The 24,270-nt window shown below is 41.4% G+C and overlaps 1 protein-coding gene across 1 annotated transcript in view; it reads right to left on the bottom strand.

The window, feature by feature from the left end:
* The window catches only part of LOC104513187 (dedicator of cytokinesis protein 1-like), a gene marked incomplete at its 5' end in the record, with an annotated part of 33,716 nt that overhangs the window by 6,427 nt on the left and 3,019 nt on the right, over positions 1–24,270 (bottom strand). The window contains 3 exons of the mRNA XM_010156462.1: positions 7,747–7,853; positions 9,494–9,564; positions 22,715–22,823. Of these exons, the coding sequence (XP_010154764.1) occupies positions 7,747–7,853; positions 9,494–9,564; positions 22,715–22,823 (287 nt within the window). The remainder of the gene's footprint in view (positions 1–7,746; positions 7,854–9,493; positions 9,565–22,714; positions 22,824–24,270) is intronic.

Genomic DNA, 24,270 nt, shown 5'->3' with positions numbered 1-24,270 from the left:
AGTATTCAGGAGATGCTGCACCACGGGTGCCACGATGTCAGTGCTGTAGAAGGTATTGCTATAGCAGAGCACCCAATTGCACATCATGCGCCCCACGTAGGTGCCAACTTCAAAATCCCTCTATAGTGAAAACTGTGGCTCCGCTGACACTTGGCTGGTTACAAGCATGGAATGGACAAGGCATTTTGGCACTGGTGATACTATGCAATTCAGGTACTAGAACCAGGTAACAGCTAGGAGGCGAGGGAGTATCAAGGATGAAGAAATCAATATTTCATCAATGGACGAGGCTTTGAGCAGCCTGGTCTAGTGGAAGGTGTCCCTGCCCATGGCAGGGGGGTTGGAACTACATGATCTTTCAGGTCCCTTCCAACCCAAACCATTCTGTGATGCTGTGAAGTCTGTGAATATATGCTATGGTATTGTGTTTTGCCATGCTGTGGAAAAACGGATACAGGCATTACAAACTCAGTGCGAAAGTGACAATTCATCTCACTTGAGTCTCAGTGATGGGCTCAAGAGGACTTGCTTCTACCACTAAAAAGAGTGGGAAACAGGACAGCTGAGACCATGATGGACTTGACAGGGAAACACACTCTGACCAAAGTCTGACAGAAAGCTCCAGCCAGTGCCATAAGGTCCAATGCAATGGACTTGAACTGCTCCCTACTGCCGCTTCAGGACTCCCAGGTCATCGGAGACCACAAGTGCAAGAAAGTGCTATAGTAGGAGCACCCCCACAGACTTACCCCTAATGGCACCTCCGCACAAAGGTCTAACGAAACCCCCCAGCCAGTGCCATAAGGTCCAATGCAATGGACTTGAACTGCTCCCTACTGCCGCTTCAGGACTCCCAGGTCATCGGAGACCACAGTCTTCCATCTCCTACAGTGCACGAAAGAGCTATAGTAGGAGCACCCCCACAGACTTACCCCTATGGCAAGATACACGGCACAAAGGCTGGAATCCTGCCACGACGGAGAATAAAAGTCACTGACATAAAAATAATCAATAAAAACCATGCTGTAATGCAGAAAAGAGAGCACTCCATCTCAAGAAACTGCTAGAGAGGAACTCCAACAGCAGCATCCTCCTTCTCCCTTGTAAGCTCGCACATGGAGGATGAGATATAAGTGTATAAGCACATCCAACTTGCAGTAGTTCAAGAGAAATATTCTTCAGTCTCAAGTGTCTCATGCAAGTACGTGTTCACTAGAAATGCACAAGTGGGCTCTCATTCAAAGAAACTACTTGGAAGAGTTAGTTTCTTCAATACGGAGTTCTATTTAATTGCTTCTTGGTCATTTCATCTCCAGATTTATAGCTCAAAAAAGAAGAATCATGGTGTGTTTGTTTAAATTTTTGCCTCAAGAAACAGACATTAGACCCTGCAATGTATTTACAAGGGGAAAAACACTTATCTATGACTTCGCCATATCGCCTCATACTCATTTCCATTAGGTAGCAGAGCAAGAAAGATCCAAATCTAACAACAGAGAATCATCTTCCTCATAAGTTTACTCTATGTGTTTACACCTATGTTATCCTAAATGTCTCCAGATACTGAAAGAGAAAGGAGGTGGTGATCTCTGAAAAAAACATGGCTAAACAGAGTTGACCTCACTGCAAGAGCTTATTTACCTGGATGCTCAAACGACCTAAAGTTCCTTATACAAAAAAGAAGTCTCCAAACTGCCCTAATATAGCCGTCAATGATATCTGTGTAATTAAATTAATAGTTCGCTGTTACATTTTTCAAATGCATAACCTTAGCTAAAAAAAAAAAAAACAAACAAAAAAAACCCAAAAAAAACCCCACCCACCACAACCCAGCACCCCCTTCAACAGGAAAAATAATCAGAGTGAAGATCCAGGCATTACATAAATGTTTCCCTGGTACTGACTCACCCTATATTTGCATCATCACCATTTTACATTCACTTTCTGAACTGCTCCAGACCGTGAGCACGCACCCCTATCCCAAAAACCATACTCCTCCTTGCTCAAGTACTCAGACTATTCTTCCATGACAGAAATGGATGTAGGTCAAAATTAACAACTTATTTTCCATATAGATTCCAACCCAACAAATGGCCTTGTTCAGCTCAGTGTTTGTTCCAGAAAGGCTTTGTGATGGCAGCCCTCTGCTCCCGCATTTCTGAAACCTCAGCATATGTCGTCACCTTAGATTTTGATTAACTTGGAAAGAAAAGAGCAGATTAAGAGGAACACCGTGGTGTAGCACACTCCTTTCACCAAATGCAGGGGGGAGAAAGAACCCCGATGCCCAGTTGCTAAGCACTCCAGAAAGACATACGGACTTGCCTTTGTAAAGCCTGCGAGGTGAATCAATCTTAAATAACTTAAAAGGCCCCTAATTAGAGGTTTGAAAGTGTTTCATGTCCCCGTTAAGCCCCACTAGTAGAGAACGGTCAAAGATCAATTTAATATCTGCAAGCATGCAGAAGGCGAAAATTGCAGCTGCGTCACCTTGGAGTTAGGTTGCCTAGAGTACGCCCTGATCAATAGGGAAGGTATTCAAGTTGAATTTCTGAGAAAGGAAAAATTAATGGATTTGTCATACTACTTCATCTGGAATCTCACAACCAATACTAAAGACGAAGTTCCCTTGGGTAGACCTGGCAACGCTCCCCAGTTCCCACCTCCCTGGCTCTCTGCCTTCCTCAACAACTAGTGAACATCTGCTGTTGGGGTTGTAGCTGTTACAGGTTTCAGAATATGGGAGGATGAAACAAAGCATCAAGTACTTGAGTACTTGATGAGAAGATCTATATCCTTCCCGGATTTTTCAACACACAATCAAAGCCCATAAACCCACAACAACAAAAAACCCAAACACCCACACCCCAGAGAATAGCACAAGCGTCACTGTGAACCCTTTCTAAAGATTACTGGGCCCTCAAACTATCGATGGAACTTTTTTTTATGCTGAGGAAGAAATACCAATATAGAGCTTGCTTTGAAGCAAACAAAAAGGAATGAATACTGCCAGCAGGAAGGACGAAAGCTGTGCCTAAAAATCAAGGGAGTACTTCAGCACTGGTCAGGAAATAAAATCCTATTTACATACTGGATGATTTTTACTTACTTTCCCTTTCTCTTGCAGTTATTAAAGGCCTACTTGCAGGGTATCAGAAGACTTCCCTAACCTGCTGCCCTCGCTGAAGCAGGGGTGCAGCATGCTGCTGGAGGGGGCTTGGGGGCTGCCCCCAGCACCGCAGCTCCGTGCCGCAAAGCCGCTTCCAGCAGACAGAGATCTTGGCTTCTGATCAGATGATTTTTACTTACTTTCCCTTTCTCTTGCAGTTATTAAAGGCCTACTTGCAGGGTATCAGAAGACTTCCCTAACCTGCTGCCCTCGCTGAAGCAGGGGTGCAGCATGCTGCTGGAGGGGGCTTGGGGGCTGCCCCCAGCACCGCAGCTCCGTGCCGCAAAGCCGCTTCCAGCAGACAGAGATCTTGGCTTCTGATCACAAAACAGATCCCAAGCTTTGCTTCCTGCTGAAGTGGGAACAGCTGCTGACATAATCCCATCATTGTAAGGTTTTTCTAGATACCTCTATTAAAATGCAAGAGCTAGAAGTCAACAAAACCCAAATATGGAACCCACCACCACACACAAAAATAGATATATTTCAAACATCTGGTACTAGTGTTATATCCTCTACGAGGAGATATATTTAAGCGCATCCTCCGCTATAAACTATTTTGAACAACACTGGGTTGATCAACCATATCTTGATTATTTAGAAGTACAGAGGAGGAAAGGTTAACCTTCATCAGCCTGCCTGTCACAAACACCTCCCAGCCCTGATTAACGGGCAACCTTGATCAATCTATAGTCTCTAACATGAGTCTCCTGCTCAGCAGCCAGCTCTGAAGGCAGCTCCGGCGTATGATGCACAATGACTACAGGCAGCAGTAACTCGACATCTGTTCTCTACTGCACAAGTCCAACCCACCATGATTAATGTCGCAGGAATAAAATATTCCTCTTTATAAAGGGATGCTCAGGAGGCATTATCAACTTAGAAGCATCCAAGCAAAGACCTCAGACGAAACACTGACACAGGAACTACGCTGAAGCTAAATACACGCGATAAATTTTTGTCAGTTTAAAAACATTTCATTTAGAGGGACACTGACAAATGTATTTCTTTATTTTACGGTTCATTTGGTTAATGTGGCCAAAAAAATAAAACCTATCCTTAGTAACCTTGCTTCCACTACACAGCAAGGAGACAAAGATTGTAATTTTAGTCATAATTAACAATAGGAACCGTTATAAATGTTACACGCTGTCTGCTAAAGTAGACTAACAATTTTCTAATGGAGAAATCACTAGATTTCCAAACTATTTAAGAACACAGCTACACAGCTCACTTGGTAATTACCTGGAAGTCATCTGTAAAACAAAGCAACAGAGAATATGAACAACTCTATGGGACCAAAAAGAAGCAGACAAATCACTATTTACATAAACCCAAACTTTTGACATTTGTGAGGGTAAGGCGCTTCATTTGGCTGCCAACCCTAAGTACCAACACAGTCAGACCTGACAGCATGCAGTACGTTGTCACTGTAAAACTGTTCAACACCGGTTTTTAAATTTGTAATTATTTGGAAATACTCGTAGAGAAGACTTTCACAGTAGAGAATTGTTTCAGGTGCTAGTCTAAAGAAGTGCTGCCTCTTTTTCAGGGTTTGAGGTGGAGTTTTGTTGGGAGAGCGCCATAGAAGGAAGAAGAGAGGCGGGACTGGTCTCAACCAAAGGTTTGCTGCTTTACACAGACAAAAATCCTGTGTGCACTGTAACAGGTCTCTAAAATATGGCAGTAGGGGTAATAAGCATTACTTATTTATACATGCATTTAATTCTAGATGGCCATTATAGTTATTTCTATATAATTATTATATATTAACACTTATCCTGTGTTTAAAAATAAACATATATGCCACATATATAGAGTTATGTAAGAACATACTGATGGACTTATGCCCTCCCTGAGCAAGCTGTATACGTATCTGTCTAAACTAGTACACTTAACAGCTCTACTCAAGTCTCCAAATCAAGTAACAATCAGGATGGTAAGCACTGACAATTTAAAATGCTTTTCTGCATGCAAAAAAGCTGCACCCCAGGTAGCATAGATGAATACTGGTGTGTTCACAGACCCTACAGAAGCATCCCAACCCTGTGCAAAGGGCTTCCGCCCAAATGTTTCCTTCTCTACAAAAATCAGGGAATGGCACAGAGTGAAACGAGCTTCTCCAAAGCACAGGCTGCCAATCTCCCTATTCCCAACTGCCCTTTATCCTGCTGGAATCAGTACCTGGGCAATATATACAGACAAAAATGAGGTGAGTCTTCCATAGAGAGTACAGGAAAACATGGCAGTTCAGCTCTTGAAAAAACTCCTAATGGGCACCCTCAGATCATCGCCGTGATTTAGCTCATGGAAACAGTTGTGCTAAGCACTCAGGCAAACTTCTGCAGCAGCCGTGACCAAATGAGCTTTCCAGTGACCTTCCCAGAAGCGTTTTCCTCAGGTATGACAGGGAACAAAGACTAAGCCAACATATAACTTGGGTCTACTGCATGAGAGCAATTGAGCATTGTCACAGTAGGGATTATTTTCCATGCCTGGGAAAAAAAGATGCAAACTCATACTTTTCTGGGAGAAAATACCCACCTATTTTGCTGAAGCCATAACAGATTGACACAAGCATGGAAGGAGTAAAAGGCAGATAATTGAAGATGTGTAAAACAGGCCTTGAAGTTGCTGAAGGGAATCCTGAAAATGCTTTATGCTAGCAGGGCATCAACAGAAGAATCTTTTCTGCTCAGTGATGTTTGAATATTTGTTATTTCAAGGACACAAACTAGAAGCAGGACGATCTGCTACACATTTAGTCTACTCAGAGAGAGAAATTCTACTTGTTGGCCTCTGTAAATAACCACAAGCTTAGAAAAATACACTCCTTGAAGTCCCCTAGCTATTATTCTCCATGAAATACCTATACACAACTATACACACACGCTGCTTCGCATCACTCCGACCAGCTGCATACTGATTTTTCTTCTTTGCTTTGGTATCGGGGCTTAGTTATCCACCACTCTTAGGACAGAAGCAGCAAAACTTAAAGAATATACATAGCTTTCCTGCCAGGGCTGAAGAAAGCATACGGCAAATAAGTGCAAGTTTTGCAAAGAAGAAAAGTTACATTGTGCTTTAGAAGGAAAACAGAAATGGCACATGACACAACCAGAAATTTTAAAACAGTATTTTAAACCCTTTTTTAAAGGCATGCAAACCACAACACCATAGTACGTCCTCATCCAAGGTCCCAAACTTCAGATTTTATAAAGATAACTGCACCATCCAGCACTCAGCATCGTTATTCAAGCACGGTGCTTCAGCAAAGTATTTTACACACCCACCCCTCTCATCCCCAAATTCTTCAGGCTTCACAAATTCGGGTATTTTGAATTTTAATTCCTCTGGAGACGCAAATAAATCTTGTTTGATCTCTCCAAGCACAGAATTAAAGCATTTTTCTCCAACAGAAACACACTGACAAAATATTGTTTGATTTTCTGTACATTTTACAGCTTCCCATCAATTCCACAACTCTGTACTGCAGATGGCTTTTAGAAAAGAAAATCTCATTTCTGCAATATGACACAGGACTAGTTGGATACTTATATGAAAGTATTGCCTATCAGTTAAAATTGACTGAATCAATGAGGAGGCGAGGCAGTCAGACCACGCGTTAGTAGTACTTAAGCCCCCAGAGCAGGGTCTGGTGCAGCCCGACTGTGTCACACACACCAAGACGGGCCGTGCTACCGGCTCACGTGCCTTGCATCTCCACTGCAACTCAACTGAAGCATGAAAACCTTTGGTTAGGAGCCTCCTGATAAGATCTAGAAGCCATCAAGTAGCCCTGTTCTGTCAACAGACCTGGACTGAGCTCAGATTAATGACCCTGCTATTGACACGGGTGCACTTACAGTACAGGAGCTCAGTGACGTTGGAATATACCATTTGCTGCAACGCAAATCGCTGAGTTTGAGAGTTAGGTTTAAAAAACAAGCCAGCCACACACAACTTCTCCTTTCACCTCTGAAAATAAAATCAGTTGAATAAGGGAAATCCAAGATGAATATAGTAAATACATGATGTGCCCCTGCAGCTGTCCTTTAGGGGTGCTTTCAAAGTTATATCTGAGTTATCTCAATTCTCTCCTATCCAAGACAGTCAAGCACATAAGTATACTACCTCATACACCTGAAAAGTTTATATGTTGTTTTCCTTCAGCTAGGGGACAGATTAAAGGGAGAGAATGATGCTTTGGAAAGAAAGGGCATGAAAAACTTCCATTTTCTCCACAGAACTACGCTAAGCACAACAGCTGAATCCATGGGTTTTGATGAAACTATCATAGTGAAAAAGTTAGAACACATGCCAGTAACACTGGACACAGTGCCCTTTTAAATTAAAAATTACTAGTTTTTGCATTCACTTCTTTATGATCTATAACCTGCAGTAAGTGTCAATTAGCATTTCCTCACTTATTTTAAATCTTCTCATCTTTCTAATGGAACAACCTTAATTGGTTCCAACCTCCACGGCGTTGGGCAGCAAGGACAAACCTTGCAGTAGCAGAGGTCTGGAGACAATGAATGATTCGACAGTTTAATGGCTGCAGAGGTCCAGCTTACCATGCTGCGTGAAGAGGTCACTGTGAACTATCTCTATCAGGCAGTACAGCTTCTGGATCGTGAGCCGGCTCACGGGAACGTTCAGGATGAATTCGGTGAAGAGTTTGCTATGTACAAAGGGACAGGGAAAAAATATATTAATCTCCCTCCAAAATACAAAAAAACCCCAGCAAATAGTACAGAACCAGATAAACAACTACATACTTCTGGATAAGCAAACTCATTTTTCCAGACATAGAAGAGATTGACAGGAGTTTCAGAGAAATATGAATTGTCTTTAATACTTCTGGTTTGGGTTTTGTGTCTTTTATCTCAGTTTTACACTCTCTTCCCATGTTTCCTTTAAGGTTTTAGACTTCAAAACTAGATGATCTTTAAGGTCCCTTCCAACCCTAACCATTCTATGATTCTATGATTCAAATTGCAGTTGTGTGTGGTATTGCCACTCTAATGGTATTTGAGGATTGAATTAACAGAATAAAACATGACCATATAAGCCAAAAAATCTAAGAAGTGATAATTGACCTTACAAACTTTCACCACCGAAAAACCCAACCCCAAACCAGAACCACATTTTAGGATGATGGGTGCCATCACACTCATCAGCTGAGCTGATGGGTGAGCTAATACAGGTTGTTAGAAGACTTCTCAATCACTTTGCATCACTTCCTAAAAACTCGGGCTTTTTTGGTTTTCCTATTAGGCCTTCACTTGTAAGTATTATTCAATCTCAATTTAAATAGTCTAAGTGACAGAAAAACTGTACTTTTTAGGGTGAAATAGTCCACATCCTGATGATTTGTAATTTGGTCTATTTTCCCAGTAATTCTACTATCACATATCAAAATTCCAATTTAGTCCACAGTTTCTCCTCCCTAGGCCTATAGGAACCTTAAGTACACATGTGAAAACATCTCCAGTACAGGCAAGCAGAAGCTAAATGCCAGGTTCCTGAGCCGATTGGAATGTTAGAACAAAATCATTATTATCTATTTTATTTCTCCCTTATCCTTCTTCTCCTCATCTTGACCCACCAGAAGATAGAAATGAAACCAGACAAGAAGGGTTTCTGCAATCTAATTAAAGTGGTTTATTTGAGCTTAAATGTCTTGTAACAGCACTGCAAAAGAGAAACTGATTTTCTTCTCTTTAAAAGTTGTCCTGAAATACTAGTTTTGATTTGGATTTTTTGTTGTAAAACAACTTCTTATTACCTGTTCTATTTACTAACAACATTCCTGTGTTTATGAGCTACTGAAATGTCAATCCAGCAATAGGGTTCACTGAACAAAGTTATTATTTACATTAAATTTATACTAGAAAGAGTGAACAGCTAGGAGTACAGATGTCAGTTGCCTGATTGATACTTCTTGCTATCTCATTACATTTCTGTACTCAGCAAGACTGCAAAGTTTGTCGAGACATTCGTCAACCCTTGATGCCATACATTAAAAACAGGTTATTTGTGTAGCCCTAAAAATATTTGCAAGGAAAAAAAGAGGTAATAAAACAAAAGGAATAAACCAAATAAAATAAATTAAAAATAAACCCAAATAAAATAAAACCAAAGTGGTAAACCAAATGAAATAAAGCAAGCAAATAAACCAAAGTAATAAAACATCTCAGGTAACCATATTTCATTGCCTCCGCGTGTATTTTCATAGATGTGTGCATATATCTATGTGTGTGTATATATAGAACAAATAAAGATCTAGGTAACACTGCACATTTCATTAACTCTACTCACCTGAGTTCTTTTGGATCAAATACTAATTTCACATCATTGACAATAGCTGGCAAGTATTTAAGTGCAGCTCCCTAAAAAAAAGAAAAACAACAAATAGCCAAGGCTGAAATTCGTCTGCCTTTAAAGGTGATGCAAAGACTGAGATAAGAGCATCAGACAGGAGTAGGTTGCTTTGGTGTAACTGTGGCTTGCTCTAACATCAGCACTGCATATGATTTTGGGAGTAGGTTACCTAAACTGAAAGGAAAAACTTTTATGTTTAACATTTAAAAGAAGAAAGAGGCAAGAAAGATTAGTAAGCTGGGAAAACACCAAAACTGGAGACTTATGAGCTCCTTCCAATACATTAGAGAAACTGCTCGGTGCATGGGTACACTACGCATAACGTCCCTCGAATCACATTTTCTCCATCTTCTACAGAGCAGGAGAAGCACCTCTCCCTCATCAGCCATGCTGTAGTAGTTGGGGTTTCATTTTCCCTCCACTGCTGAAGAATGAAACAAAAATGCCAACTGTCCTTTTTCCCTGCAGTAAATTCTTGGTAGCCACTAACAAAATTGCAATTCTTTCCAATTCCCCTTGAGCTTCCCATCGTCACTCCGTTTCACAGGACATAACAGATTCAGAAGATACAAACAGATGTGAAGTATTTCACCTATTTGTAGCAATTGTAACTAATTTTGTCTTTCCATTTCTTACAATCAGTAGCTAGGTATTTATTTCTAGAGCACACATTCTCTTATGGGCATCTAGAGCCAAAATCCAGCCATTAAAGCTTACTGCCCAGGGGCTGAACGCAGCCATGCCAGAAGGCACTTGGGGTTAGACAGCAGCGGATGGACCTCACACCACAGACCGAAATCACTCCGTCTACACAAACAGCCCTTTCCATCACATAAAGTTGCTTTTGTTTCTTTCTTCATCTGCAAATGCATTGAAGTGCCCTACTTCAAATAACAGATGAGAAAGCGTTCTACGTAAGAAACCCTAAGACAAAAGGGTTGGGTTTTAATCTTCACCTTATTAACGCGTACGCATGCACTACTGTTACTGAGGTTCCTCAGGTACATCCACTGAGCACCAGCCCAGGAAAAACCCACAGCAATTCAAATATAAAACCACCCAGCCAGACTTATTTCGCTTACCTTGGCATTTTATTGATAGTATCAGAGGGTTTGATTACAGACGTATTTTTGCCTCAGGGGAATGATTCATTCCCCACACAAGGCAGTTCTGTTTCTGGATTTAATGCTTAGCATCTGCAGTTTCCATCAAGGACGGCGCCATGTGCTCCCAACCCTTCTGAATTAGAAGGAACATGAGCCCTTTTACTTTTTTTCATCAATTCTTTTCCAGCCTGCAGTCCATGACAGGACAAGTGATTATACCATACAACTCCACGGGCAGAGGAGCTCGAGGGACAGAGAAGTTCTGTTTAGCAGTAGCTGTTACAAATAGGAAGAGCCAGCAGCAAACCGACTCGAGGAGTACTGCCTCGTAGGCACATACAGAACCACTTGTCTCTTTTCAAACTCCACTTTTCTGCCACAACCCTAGCAATTTTAAATCAAATTCCACCATTCCTGAATGCATGAGGTCAATTGTTTGATTACGCTCACAAGGGACATATTGATCCAAGTTGTTAAGTAAGAAAGGGGCAGAGTTTAGAATCCACTATCAATCAAATTCTTTGACTTTCCAGAGAGAAATACAAGTACCATTAATGATTAATACATACTATTTTAGAGCAAAGTTCAGGTATATTATACAGCATAATTATTTTAATTAAATCATTTGCATATCTTTAGATAAGATTAGTAGAAGTATCAGCAATACAGAATGTGCGTTTTCTTGAATAATGTATGAAGGAGCTATTAATTTACATATTTCTCAATAAAAATGCAGATTAAAGTGATTTTGGTTAGATGGCATAAGAAAGCATCCATCCATGTCCAAACCCATATCCAAAAGCACAGATTCAAGCAATTCTTTTCTCTGGCTTATAAAGAACCATTGGATTCCTCAGGAATTTCATGAGTTTTTCTATTCCAGCATGTACACAAGTGGCTGCAAGTGAGTTTGGAATATATATGTCACCCACACTGGAGGAAAGCAGTAGGCTATAGCAAATTTCAAGGTAAAATATTACATTGCTAGAACTTGAACGCACACCACCCTCATCTGCAAATCGGCTCAGATATTCTTCTGCAAGGTGGATGCTTACATTCGTTTTTCACTGAACATGCATTATTGCAGAAATATTGCCAACGCAGCATACAAAACGTAGAAGGCAAGACTGTTACAGCACATGGCCAATTCTGTTCTCAAATTCAGTCTATCAACTGGAGTAAAGACCAATGTATCCCACCAAAATTTGATCACATAAAAGACGACGACATATTTCCACCGCACTGGTACTATTTGGTGTTTGGTATTCAAACAAAACGCCTGTGATTTTTTCACCTGCTGAAGCATTTACAGAAACAGCAGAAATGTGGGGAGAAAAAAAAAAAAAGAGTTTTGAATTTAAAAGCCACTAACAGTCTCTGCTTCTACAGAATGAGCCCTTCAGGAGAGAAAGAAACCTGTCAAACAACCCGAAGTAGCCAGCGTGGGAAGTTGGCCAACACTCGCTGACCACTTAAAAGAGCAAAATCCAAACATGTCAATAGGTTAGATGCAAATTTCAGAGTGTTCCCGTTCTTATTCATAGTCCATTTAAACTGTCAAGCTTGATCATCAAATATATCCACGTATGCTTAAAGGACTACTTACATGCTCAGAAATCAAGCTCATAACTGTAATTATGCAAATAGTCCCATTATGTACACGCTTATGTGTTTTGATGGATGAGGACTCTAATGACCAGTTATAAACCGCAGCCATCGCTGTGTTTTTATTTGCTTATCATTCAAATGCATGCAGCAATAAATGTTTAGTAACACATACTAAAAAAGAGCTCGCATTTTATATCTTGAATTAAAATTTCACACTGTGCTGGCGCAACCATTAAAATTAACACTTTAGTGGTGTAAATGAAGCATTATCAGGTAAAACTATTTACAACATCAATTTAAAGCTTGTAGTTACAATTATTTGCCAATTTAGGTTCGACTTTACGGACATACCAATTAAAGTTTAAGATATTAAAATTCCAAGAAAATTGTGGAAGTGTATTTCCCAATTTCCGATCTCAACTGACTCAGTTATATGACCAACAGTATGAGCAGAGAAGTTGGCTAAATATCCACATAAATAAATCTGTATCTGTCATCCAAAGGTCTTCTAAATTGCTTTTTGTTGATACTAACTTGTAAAAGAGCAGCTCTCACTATACATTTCACTCTGTTCGAACCTGCAGCTGATAGTCGCAGTAGCACAATTACAATGCTGGGTATTCCCAGGACACTGGAATATATCCGTGAGGAATATTAAATTCAGCAGATAGAAAAACCCTATTCTCATCTTTACATACAGCATCAGGAAAGAACAAATAAGCAGTGAGTTCTGGGTTTTTTTCCTCCCATTGAAACAAATTAAATTAGATTACTTTCTACTCTTGATCAGCACTGGACAAAGGTTCAAATTCCTCATCTCTGCAAGAAACGGATGGCATACTACATCAAAATCTTAATTTCATAGTTACACAGTCATCCCCAAGACACTTGAAAATTCAAAAACAGCAATAGAGAATACACAAATCCTGAAGAAACTTAATTCTCTGGTTTTTAATCAAGCAGATTTTTGCAATAATTGCCATGTGATCACATTAGATACACACACAAAGCTGGAAGTACCAGTCTCTCATACTTAGGTGATAATTATACACAGTTTCAAGCTGGACTGCAATAAAAATTTTACTGTCTGAAGGGGCTTCTCTCTGTGGAAAAGTAGTGACAAATTATTACTAACCTTATCAAGTTACAAAATCATTAATTTTAAGTACTACAAAGCACACAAACTAGTGAAAGGGAAGAATAAAGAGGAGAGAAAGCACAAACAAGGCAGTGCATCGTATGAATAATGGATGTATTTTCCTGTTACTGAGTTAAACTTCCTTGCACACTCCCCATTCTATTACCTGTCAGGGTATTACTGGAACTTTTTGGGATGTGATTCACATGCAAGTCAAGGGTCAGGATGACGTCAACAAGCTCACGCCAGCCCACAAGCTAACTCAAATGACCTTGCTGTATTATGTCCTATCCCTCACTTCTCCCTTTCCCAGCACACACCACCATGCACACAACTGTGTGCTTGCACGAACAGGTGTCATTTCCCTTCAGGAATACCGTACCCATGTGTAAAAGGTATCACAGCCACAGCCTACGTACATATATATCATAAGAACCATTAACTGACACTAAATATATGAGCCAGCTGCCAATACAACCTATGGAACTGCTAAGTCAATGAACATAGTGCTTCAAGAATACCCTTCTAAACTATAAAAAACGCCATTAAGTATGCCAAGAAATAAAACACACTAAGTGAAAATAATAAGGTCCAGAAAAGTCAAAGCTTTGCCTTAAATAGAATAAATTAAGCAGTAATTGATGGTCACAGTTCTCTGCACAGCCGATACAGAGAATGAAATTCCTAGATTTTATTGTTCCACAGAATAATTGCAGCTTATTCCTTAAACCATCGCAACCACCTCTCTCTCCAGAGCAGTCATCCTTGACAACCTTTAAGATAAATTCGCAGATGTGCTTACAATGACTGAACAGCCAATTGTATTTTCCTGAACATCTTCAGTGCTGGTACCTAAATAACACAGGGGGGTTTTATTGTGAAGAAACACATTCAGTGATGCCCTGTATCAGAACATTAGTTGGGAGAGAAAAAAAAAAAAAATCTTCAGACATATAAGAAGGCCAGAATAAATAAGACGAAGCACAACAGAGGCATTAGAGCTCTAATGCTGGTCCCTCTGAACATCAGTGAAGGGTCCAGTGCAGTGCCTGTGCTCTTTTTTCTGCCTGATAGTTCTATGATTTCCAGACAGGTTTAATGAGACAAGAATGGGTAAAAAATGGGTTCTACGAAGAGAAATATCTAGCACAGATAGTTTCTATGACTAAGCATGAATCCTAAGCCAGCAATTTCAAAAACACTATCAGCAACACAGTCACTTTATCCCAAAAGGAACTTTTTCTGCAATTTTTTGGGGGGAAAAAACCCTCAAAACCCAAAAAAACCTGCTCGAGCACTTGGATATTTGCATATGTAAACTGTGAAAATTAAGAATAAGCTTCATTTATTTTTTTGGACCAGCAGAAAAGAATCCCAAAAACCCTAGCCACTAAAATCACCCGGAGGAACTGCCGTCCAGTGAAGTTCTTCGGTTTTCGTTTCTTCATGAAGCCAGGCATATATCAGCAGTCCCCACAGAGAGAGATGGGAGCACAGATACACAGGTACCTTCATGTCACTAGCTAAATGTAAACACCTCAACTTCAAGTTTTCTGACTCCCACCCAGGCCCAGGCAATCTGAATCATCTCAGACACTGTGTAAGCCTGTCCTCCAATCCCAGCTCCCTTCAAGCCCTCCCTAGTTATAAACTGGGGAAAGAGAAAAGACAAACTAATATTTCTCCAGGGAGCCTGTTTCTGCAAGGCCTTGAGTTTGCTGGAGATGGTTTTGCTCATGAAAAGCAGCATTGCCTTGAGCATTCAGTCACCAGTCACAGAATCACAGAATGGTTTGGGTTGGAAGGGACATTAAAGCCCCCCAACAGTGCCAACCCCCTGCCGTGGGCAGGGACACCTTCCACTGGACCAGGTTGCTCCAAGCCTCATCCAGCCTGGCCTTGGACACTTCCAGGGATGGGGCATCCACAGCTTCTCTGGGCAACCTGTCCCAGTGCCTCACCACCCTCTCCAGGAAGAATTCCTGCCTGATGTCCCATCTCAATCTTCCTCTTTCAGTTTAAACCCTTCCCCCTCGTCCTGTCACTCCCTGCCCTTGTAAGTCGGCCCCCCCAGCTTTCTTGGAGCCCCCCCAGGCACTGGAAGGGGCTCTAAGGTCTCCCCTGAACCTCCTCCACGCTGAACACCCCAACTCTCCCAGCCTGTCCCCATAGGACACTCATCTAGTTCTCTTTTGGAAAAGCCACACAGATTATCGTTTCAAACACTGTCAATCCAACATACCAGCAGGCCATGAAGAACACATCTACCCAGAAGCACATATGCTCAGAAACATATTTAAGCAGCATTACGAGATTAGTACATTAGAGCACATTCTGTACACCATTTGGAGACGTATCCTAAATATGTTCTGTCTCAAAGCCCTAACACTGTGCTGTAGCCTGGGTGTTCAGCAAACACTGCTTGTAAGCATCTCCACATCTGGTAGCAGTTAGTACATCTGAAGGCTTTGGAATAAGACAAATTACACTCTCCTAACAGAAAATTTCTTTTACCACAACTGAACTGACACTCAGATGTATTAACACAATGCTACATTACCAGGGAACCAAAAATATGGACCCATATTGCACCAGAGCATCCTTCTACCGCTCCACAGAAGACACATCGTCCACTTCTTTGCCCCCTGAAAGCATGCTAAACTAAGACATAGTATCCTTACTAAGTAGCTTAAAGTCACGTCTGGTATAATTTTGGATAGCAGGTATCAACAACGGGAGTGTTATTAATTTACTTTTGTTTATTACACACTTGAGAGCATTGAGCAATCTTTTCATTACTACAAAACAGAAATTACTACTGTGATAATGACACTGGTCACTGGTAAATGAAAACAAAGCAGTACAGAGTACAGCAAAGCAGTCTTGCAACAACAGAAAATTCTAACTTCTATCCCATTCTTGGGTTTATACTGACAAGGAATGTCAAAACACAGTTACAAAAGCTTCTTTACAGTAACAGTTAAGAAAGCTGCAATACTAACTTAAAGATCGAACAAGATCTTTAGATCGAACAAATTATGTTTGCCAAGTATTAAACAAAACATATTCTGTATAGTACACTACAGGTTTTGTCTAGAGTAAGTTCATCTCTGTACTACACGAAAGCAAAAATAGCTAATTTTAAAATGTCATTTTCTCAAGTCATTCATTTCAAACAGCACGCCTGGTCTCAAAATTAAGCATAAAATCTCTTTGCCAAATACAGTATATTCTTATGAACTCTTTTGTTTGAGGAAGCAATAAATTTGTTTTACCTGACTCAATTCGTACATGACTTTAATGTTAATTTTCATCTTTTGTGTCATTCAACACAAAGCACCTACCTTCTACACAAGCATTATCCTGGGTACCATTCTACTAAACTCATCAACCCAGCCAAATTAGGCCCAGACAGCAGCTGGGTGAAACAATTCCCACGAATGCCTAAACACTGTTTTTGAACTGCTCCAGTCTACAGCAGTCATTCGTTCCAAATCACAACTGAACGTGCCTATGGCACGAAATTCAGTGTAAACTGGCACAAAGCAGGACCACAAGAAAAATGGCATTGCACTTTTCTGGAGTACATCATACTTGTTGCCAGCATTAACAAAAGACTTTCCCATGTAGGTTCTCAGAGACAAAAACCTCAGCCCATGGTTTCATTCTGTTACTCACCTCGTTTTTAAGGCTGGTTATGAAGTATGCAACCTGTTGGAAAAGCCCTGCAGACTAACGCAGTCTCTTTTGTTTTCTTCCTAGGTACCTCAGCAGCTCATAATATATTTCCCTGTCTTCGTTTAAATGCTTTTCTGTGGCTTTAGCAATAAATGCTTAATATTAGAGTAGGAAAAAGTACGGCACACATACTGAGAAATATGCATCATGTGTTATAAGAGACAAGGTTTATTAAAAAACCACACACACAAGAGAATTCGCATTAGTGAAATGTTATCATCTTCCGCCCCGGCTCTCCGTGGTCACATTACGGGATAATTTCATACACACACCTACTTTATCAAGATCATTTAAAGCACCGAGGCCTAACCCTGCTACCAGCCTCTCTTTTTTCAGTCATCCTGAACAGCAAAGTCAGGCATAACAGCAAATTCCAAGAACCCTGCTGAGACCAGCTCAGCTCCCTCATACAAACACAGCAAAACCAGACAGTCCTCGTTGATTCGATGCAGCGGGCTCAACTGCCCTTGTTTCAAAGCAATGCAGGAATAAATTACAAGGAAGCATTTGCATTTTTATCTAAACCTGAAACGTCATGCTAGGCTTCAGCTGAGCTCAGGCTTAAATAGTAAAAGGTGAAGGCAATAATTATCATGCACCAATTAGCAGAAAATAGGAATAAACACAGGAAACCTCACTACACTTGCAAGCATAAAAAATCTGTATATGCCCCAAATGCTGCATACCTTGTTTAATCCAGAAATTCTTAAAATCAAACCGATACTTGAAAAACAAAGTTTAATCTCAAACTACTACTGTAGGCAGTCACGATGCAAGAAAGATTTCTTTCTGTTAGTAAGAGGGCAACAAAAACATCTCTCATCTCAAATCGCTGTTTGAATTTCCCTCTCCAGCCTGGCCAACTGCTTGCCTTAAAAACCCAAGTGTAAGAGGCAGCCTTTGAATGTCTGCCTCTGCTGAAGTCAACACTGACTTGCACAAAAATCCCAAACAACTCTATTCATTAACTAATTACAAAAGACTCCACGTTGTTTTAAACACTATAATCTATACCAAATGAGCTGTCCAAATTCAAACCTATAGGATTGAATTTCAACAGCCATTCAGTTCCATAGGACTGATTACTGCTGCCTTTATCGACTCGGATAAATATGGTTCTAATTCATTTTTACACCTCATATTTTGATTGCAACACATTTGAGCCCACTGAGAGCTATCAATGCAAGCAAAGCTCTGCTTATTTATTTGTTCCAAGAATATATGGATTTTTACCGATTTAGTGTAAAAGGACATAGCTAAAGCACTACAAACCAAAATTTAAAATAAACTTTTAATAATATTCTAAAATTATTATTATTTTGCAATACCAAAAGCTCAAAAAAGGAAACAGACCTTTACACTCAAAAAAAATAGTTTTTTCCATGCATATGCCATGCCAGCCACCCCAAATATACAACCAAAGGGCCAGCTCACCAGTCGTTCGGCCACAAAATGACCATTAACTGCACCACGGCGCGGGCAGCAAAGGGGAGCCAGCACTGGGGTTACCTGCAGAGCCCCCTCCTCAGGCCGACAGCATGTGGGAAGCAGTGAAAGACAGACAGCTGACAGAGACATGCCTCTCCCTAATTACAGGTCAACTCGAGGCTTCTTGGAGGACCTTGTGCTACAGATCAGGTCATTGCCTGGGATTCCCAGCCGCGAGACTGGGAGTCAGAGCACCCCTGGCAATGCAAGGCATGACCTGGGTGCAGCAGAGGATTTTGCAGACAGACAGTGCTTTTGCTTTCGTTTACTCTTTTTTATTTTTTCCCTTTGAGTCTTGAGAAAGTTTTCATTACAGCTGTGTAGTTATCCCTACCTACAGTCAACGAAACTGCTAAATGCCACTTTTAACTTGCCCTCCACAGAAAACACTCTCCATGGTTTTTCGTTAAAGGCTGAAACTGAAGTTTGCAAAGCAGCCACATAGCTAAATTCTCCCCTCTCCTAGAATATTTTCAACAGCTATAATCCTAAGAGTGTTACAAATTCAAAGTCTCTTGTGCTCTACAACTTTAAATCCTTGTACAATTCATAGTTTTCTTTTGAAGCAACTTTTTAAATGCACCCAAAGCCTTGAAAATTTTAAATTAAAGATAAAAGGGGCAATTTAAATGCAAAATATTAAGTAACTTAAGACCTGGGCTACAGTCAGCTCATCAGCTTCCACAAGGACATAAATATTTGAATAGATAAAGAGTAATTCTTACTAAGAATATCAGACTGCAGTCATTCATTCTCCCCCACACCGTGTCAGCTTGAAGGCTACACTCTCAACAGATAGGCTGGGGAAAAAAAATTCAGTATAACCAGCACAAAGAAAAGTTGCGAACGTTTCCCAAAAACTTTTCCAGTGGCAGTTCTGCTCCACGGTGATAAACTATCAAGACAGATTACAATTTTTGCAAGGAAAAATAGAAATATTCAAATGTATGAATTAAGCATCTATCTTTTTTAATGTGAAGCACCTTAATTTTTTAGGTAGGCCCCCAACTTCTTATCTCTCCAAAAAGACTGATTTTGTATACGCCTACTTAGCTTCCATACATATAGTAAAAATAGTAAGAAAACTCCTGAAACTGCTACAGCTAGATCTGCTGATTTCAAGGGCACAACACACCAACCCAGCAACTCACCTGCTCATCCTCATCAGTTTTCTACAAAACCTCCCTGAAGTCTCCAAAAGTCCCAGTGGTTCCCGTAGCCCAGCACTCTGTCTCAACAGTGGCCACAGGAGATGACATTTCCAGTTTCCGTGGCTCATTCCCCTCCTGTCCCCTCAGCATCCTTTAGAGGCTGCATCTCCACTCTGCTCTGAAAACACCTATGGACCCGTCGTGTGTCCACCTGCCTAATCTCTTCCTGGGCCTGCTGATGCTGTCTGCCTCTACAAGCTGCAACAGCAGCCTTCAGAAATGAGAAAATGGTCTTTACTTGTTTCAAACTAACCTCCTGCTGACATCAGTGAGTGCATCCTATTTCTTGTTCTGTGGGGTTTGGTACAGAGACTTTCACAGTCTGATCACCCAGCAAGAAGGTGAGCCATTCCCAGTACTGGTTCTCCATCCCCCTGTAAGTCTCTCCTGCAGTATGGAGACCAAAACAGCACCTGGCACAGACAATTCAGATGTACCATGGGTAAAAAAATAACAAAATGACCGCATTGCCATGGTCTCATTATCCCCTGACTGACACCCAACACCCTGTTGCCTCTTTGCCCACCACGGCACATGGAACCGATGACTTCAGATAGCTGTCAGCTGCGATTTCAACGTGTCCTTCCCACACTGCAACTGCCAGCTCCAAGCACGTCATCATACAGGGACTGATTTGCTCTTCCCGAGGTGCATCACCTTACACGTAGAATCACAGAACGGTTTGGGTTGGAAGGGACCTTAAAGCCCCCCCAGCCTCCCCCCCTGCCATGGGCAGGGACACCTTCCACTAGACCAGGTTGCTCCAAGCCTCATCCAGCCTGGCCTTGGACACTTCCAAGGATGGGGCATCCATAAATTCTCTGGGCAACCTGTGCCAGTGCTTCAGCAGCTGTCAGGAATTTGTCTACCCTGAAGCTCACCTTTTAGGCCACTCAGTTTTCTGAGTAATGTCATGTCCAATTCACACAGCTACTGACACCCCCCCAGGACCCCAGCAGCTTTGTCAGGCAACACTCCCAGATGCCTCACTCTCAAAAAACACCCACATTCATCCCTATTGAATAATTTTATTCTTTGTAATAGAACCACATTTGTAGTTACCGAAAAAGCTGTAAGTGCTTCAGTGGATATTTGAACATAATAAAAGCAATCTCACGAGCTGCAAAAAGCCAATACTAACAATTATGTATTCTAAGAGCTAAGTAATTAGAGTCCAAAGGAGATGAAAGCAATGAATAATGAATGAAAGGTTGTCAAAGCTTCTGAAAGGCAGCACAAGCACACTTCTCGGACAACCCCACAGTGGCTCATCTGTCTATGCTTCATCTACCGGCATCCTTCCTGCAGCCTAACACGGACAGTAGATGTGCTCTCCCCAAGATTGCAGAGGCAGGAAGGGGAAACAATGCACAAGCCAGCTCAGACACTGCTGTAGTGGCATCTCTCCAGCCTTTGCTAGAAAGTTGGTCGTCTTTTTCTGCATCTGATGTGAGGACAATCAAAAACTGGATAATTTTAAATTTATTTTACTCAAGGCATAAACTGTTGCAAAAGAAAAAAGCTCAAGTTCAACTGCTTTCCTGAAGTAGGCCTCACAAACAAGTCACAGGAAAATAAATTTCACATTCAATCCTCATAATCTGAAAACATCCTATTTGTAAAACTCCAGATAGCACACTCTCAGTCACTGACTCAAGCTTACCAATTTCCATGAAGGATAGATGCTTTCTCAATGGAATGAAAACACAGCTTTCTTGAAACATGTAATATCCCTATGTTGTTATCAGATGATACAGTATCAGTCTCTGCCAAAAATATTCAAACTCAGCAGCTTTCTCCCCGCTATCTATTTTTGCTGTGTGCTCCGCATGGTATTACTACCCTAAGACCTGCATGCACTCACCTACAAAGGACAGGTGCCTTTGGCTTTGGTGTTTTCCTGCTGTACTCTTCCCAGCTCCCTTCAAGAGGAACCTCTTGCACTGGCACGGTACTTTGCCACTGTCTGCCTCCCAGCTGCTATAAAAAATTCTTCTAATGCAAAACCACCGCACATCTGAGCAGGAGTCATGCTGTCAAGTTCTCCCCAAATTCAACCCCAATTCTTAGCTCCTTTCTGTGCGTTACCTTTAAACTGATTCAGCATGGCTAGGTCAAGAGCTATAGCCTTTTATAAAATCTATTTGGATCCACAAGGAGAACTTCAAGGTGTAGCTCATCAAATTGACGTTTATGACAGTCTCTCTTCTTCTCCATGGTGAGAGAGTCACTAACAGAACACAAGGCTGGTATTGGCACAATGACCTTTGACTCCTTTGGATACAAATCCTACCAGTCCTATAATTCACTGCTTCTGCTCTGTGATATTAATACCCACGTTCATATGAGGTCAGAGACTACATTCCCAATCCCATGAGCCAGCCAATGCTACCAAAAGTGACTATCACTTTAAAGGGACACAAAAAGAGGGGTGTGGGGTGGAGTCTGCTGTCTGACTTACCACAGATTTTCCATTAAACCCATTTTCTAGGTCTTAAGATACTACAGTGAAGTTCTTGAACAGTCTAGGATCTAATTAAGTGTTTAAGAATACGAGTATCTAAATTGTCACCAACATCTTAAAGATAACGCCTTAAAAATACCTTGATGTTAGACAAGTTAAATGAGCTAAGCCTAGCTATGTTCCCTTTTAAAAATAAAAGGGAGGTATTTGCAGCAGTGTAAGTAAACTTACTAGTTGGAAGCACATTCCTCATACAGTCACAAACCCTTCATCAGAGGCACTAAGCATAAACCACATCCGAGGTAAAACATGCTTTTGGGGACAAGCACAAACACTTCATCAACCGCCTCAGTATGGTTTAGGATGCAAAAACAAAGCCAAGATGGGGACCTGGGAAGTACATACCTTCACTATGACAGTTTGATCGGAGATGCTGCTCATCATCTCATTGATGGACTTAAAGAGCTGCAGCAGAGACTCCCTGAAGTCTGCTTCTCCTTTGTTTTCATAAAGTCTGAAAAGTAATTGGGTTTCATAAGCACAGTCCAACTAAACTGGAAATAGACTTTAAAAAAAATGTTCAAATAACAAATAATTTATTGCATTATTTTTACAGTTCACAGGTTTGACTGAACCGAGAGTTCTCTTTCCAAAAAACTAAAGACAAGACAGACTGACCGGGCTGGGCCAGCAGGAACAACAGATTTTTATTTTAAAGCCTCCTATGTAAAATGCCACATTCAGTATTGTTGTTTATGCCTCCAAGTCATGGCGAATCCCTCAGTGGTGACCCAGTTCCACATGCCCACGCAGCAGCGGGACAGCCTCGTCACCCTGCGCAAGAGCTAGCAGATGTCTGGGAGGACCGATGCCAAGCAGCTCGCTGATGAGGAAGCCTGAAAGCAGCCAGACAACTTGCCAGCAATCATTAAAATCTGCCAGTGGCCTAAGGTGAGTGACCTTAAACTCTGAGAAAGAAAGAAGCAGCCTATCAACCCATGACAACTTGCTAAAAAAAACCTTTTTTTTTTTTTTCCATGGGAAAGGAGCACTGATGTTAAAATGCATTTCCCCTCTTATTTCTGACTGGCTAACACTGAATTGGTTAAGGCTCTGGTTCCCATACAATCCCTACAGCTGCTGCAGAAGAACTAATGCAGAGGTGAAGTTCACAAGCAGATCCCTGTGCCTTCCGGCCGGATTTTTCAGAGCTGATCTGCCCCCAGAGACCCCTCTCTGTCTCTGCCAAATGCTTTCACGGGGTAAAAACCACTCTGACATACCTGAGCAACACTAAATGCAAAAAATCAGACAGACTGAAGAACTTGGTCTGCTGGTTCAATGCAGCCCAGGAACGAATGTCCCTGAAACTCTCTGGAATATTTTAAATGCAGAATTATCTCTGCTTCAGGTGTGGGATGAGGTAATTCTCACTATGAAATAGGAAGGAGGAAAAGACCACTGGATCCACAGAAACCCTTTACTTTTTTCTACCTTCAGCAACCTGTGTGACTCGCCTACATAAGGGCTGTAAGCAAATGCCCTTCTGGAACCTCAGCTACACAGACTTACCATGACCCAAAAATGATAAAAAAGGATCAGTGCTTAAAGAAGCCCAGGAGAATGTGGCACCCAGGTCAGATTTAAACAAGGGTGTTTATAAATATTAGATGAGATTCTTTCCCCAAATAAAACTGGAGCAGGTCCAGAGAAAGGAACGGAGCTGGCGAAGGGTCTGGAGCACAATTCCTGTGGGGAGCAGCTGAGGGAGCTGGGGGGGGTTCAGCCTGGAGAAGAGGAGGCTCAGGGAGACCTTATCGCTCCCTACAGCTCCCTGAAAGGGAGGCGCAGAGAGGGTGGGGGTCAGTCTCTTCTCCCAGATGACAAATGACAGGACAAGTTGTGCCAGGGGAGGGTTAGATTGGATATTGAGGAAATTCCTTCCCAGAAAGGGACGTGAG

This window comes from Eurypyga helias, unplaced genomic scaffold (genome assembly GCF_000690775.1).
Source record: "Eurypyga helias isolate BGI_N326 unplaced genomic scaffold, ASM69077v1 scaffold978, whole genome shotgun sequence".
Taxonomy (NCBI): domain Eukaryota; kingdom Metazoa; phylum Chordata; class Aves; order Eurypygiformes; family Eurypygidae; genus Eurypyga; species Eurypyga helias.
The sequence above is the reverse complement of the archived record's forward strand: the minus strand, read 5'-3'. Positions and strand labels throughout refer to the sequence as shown.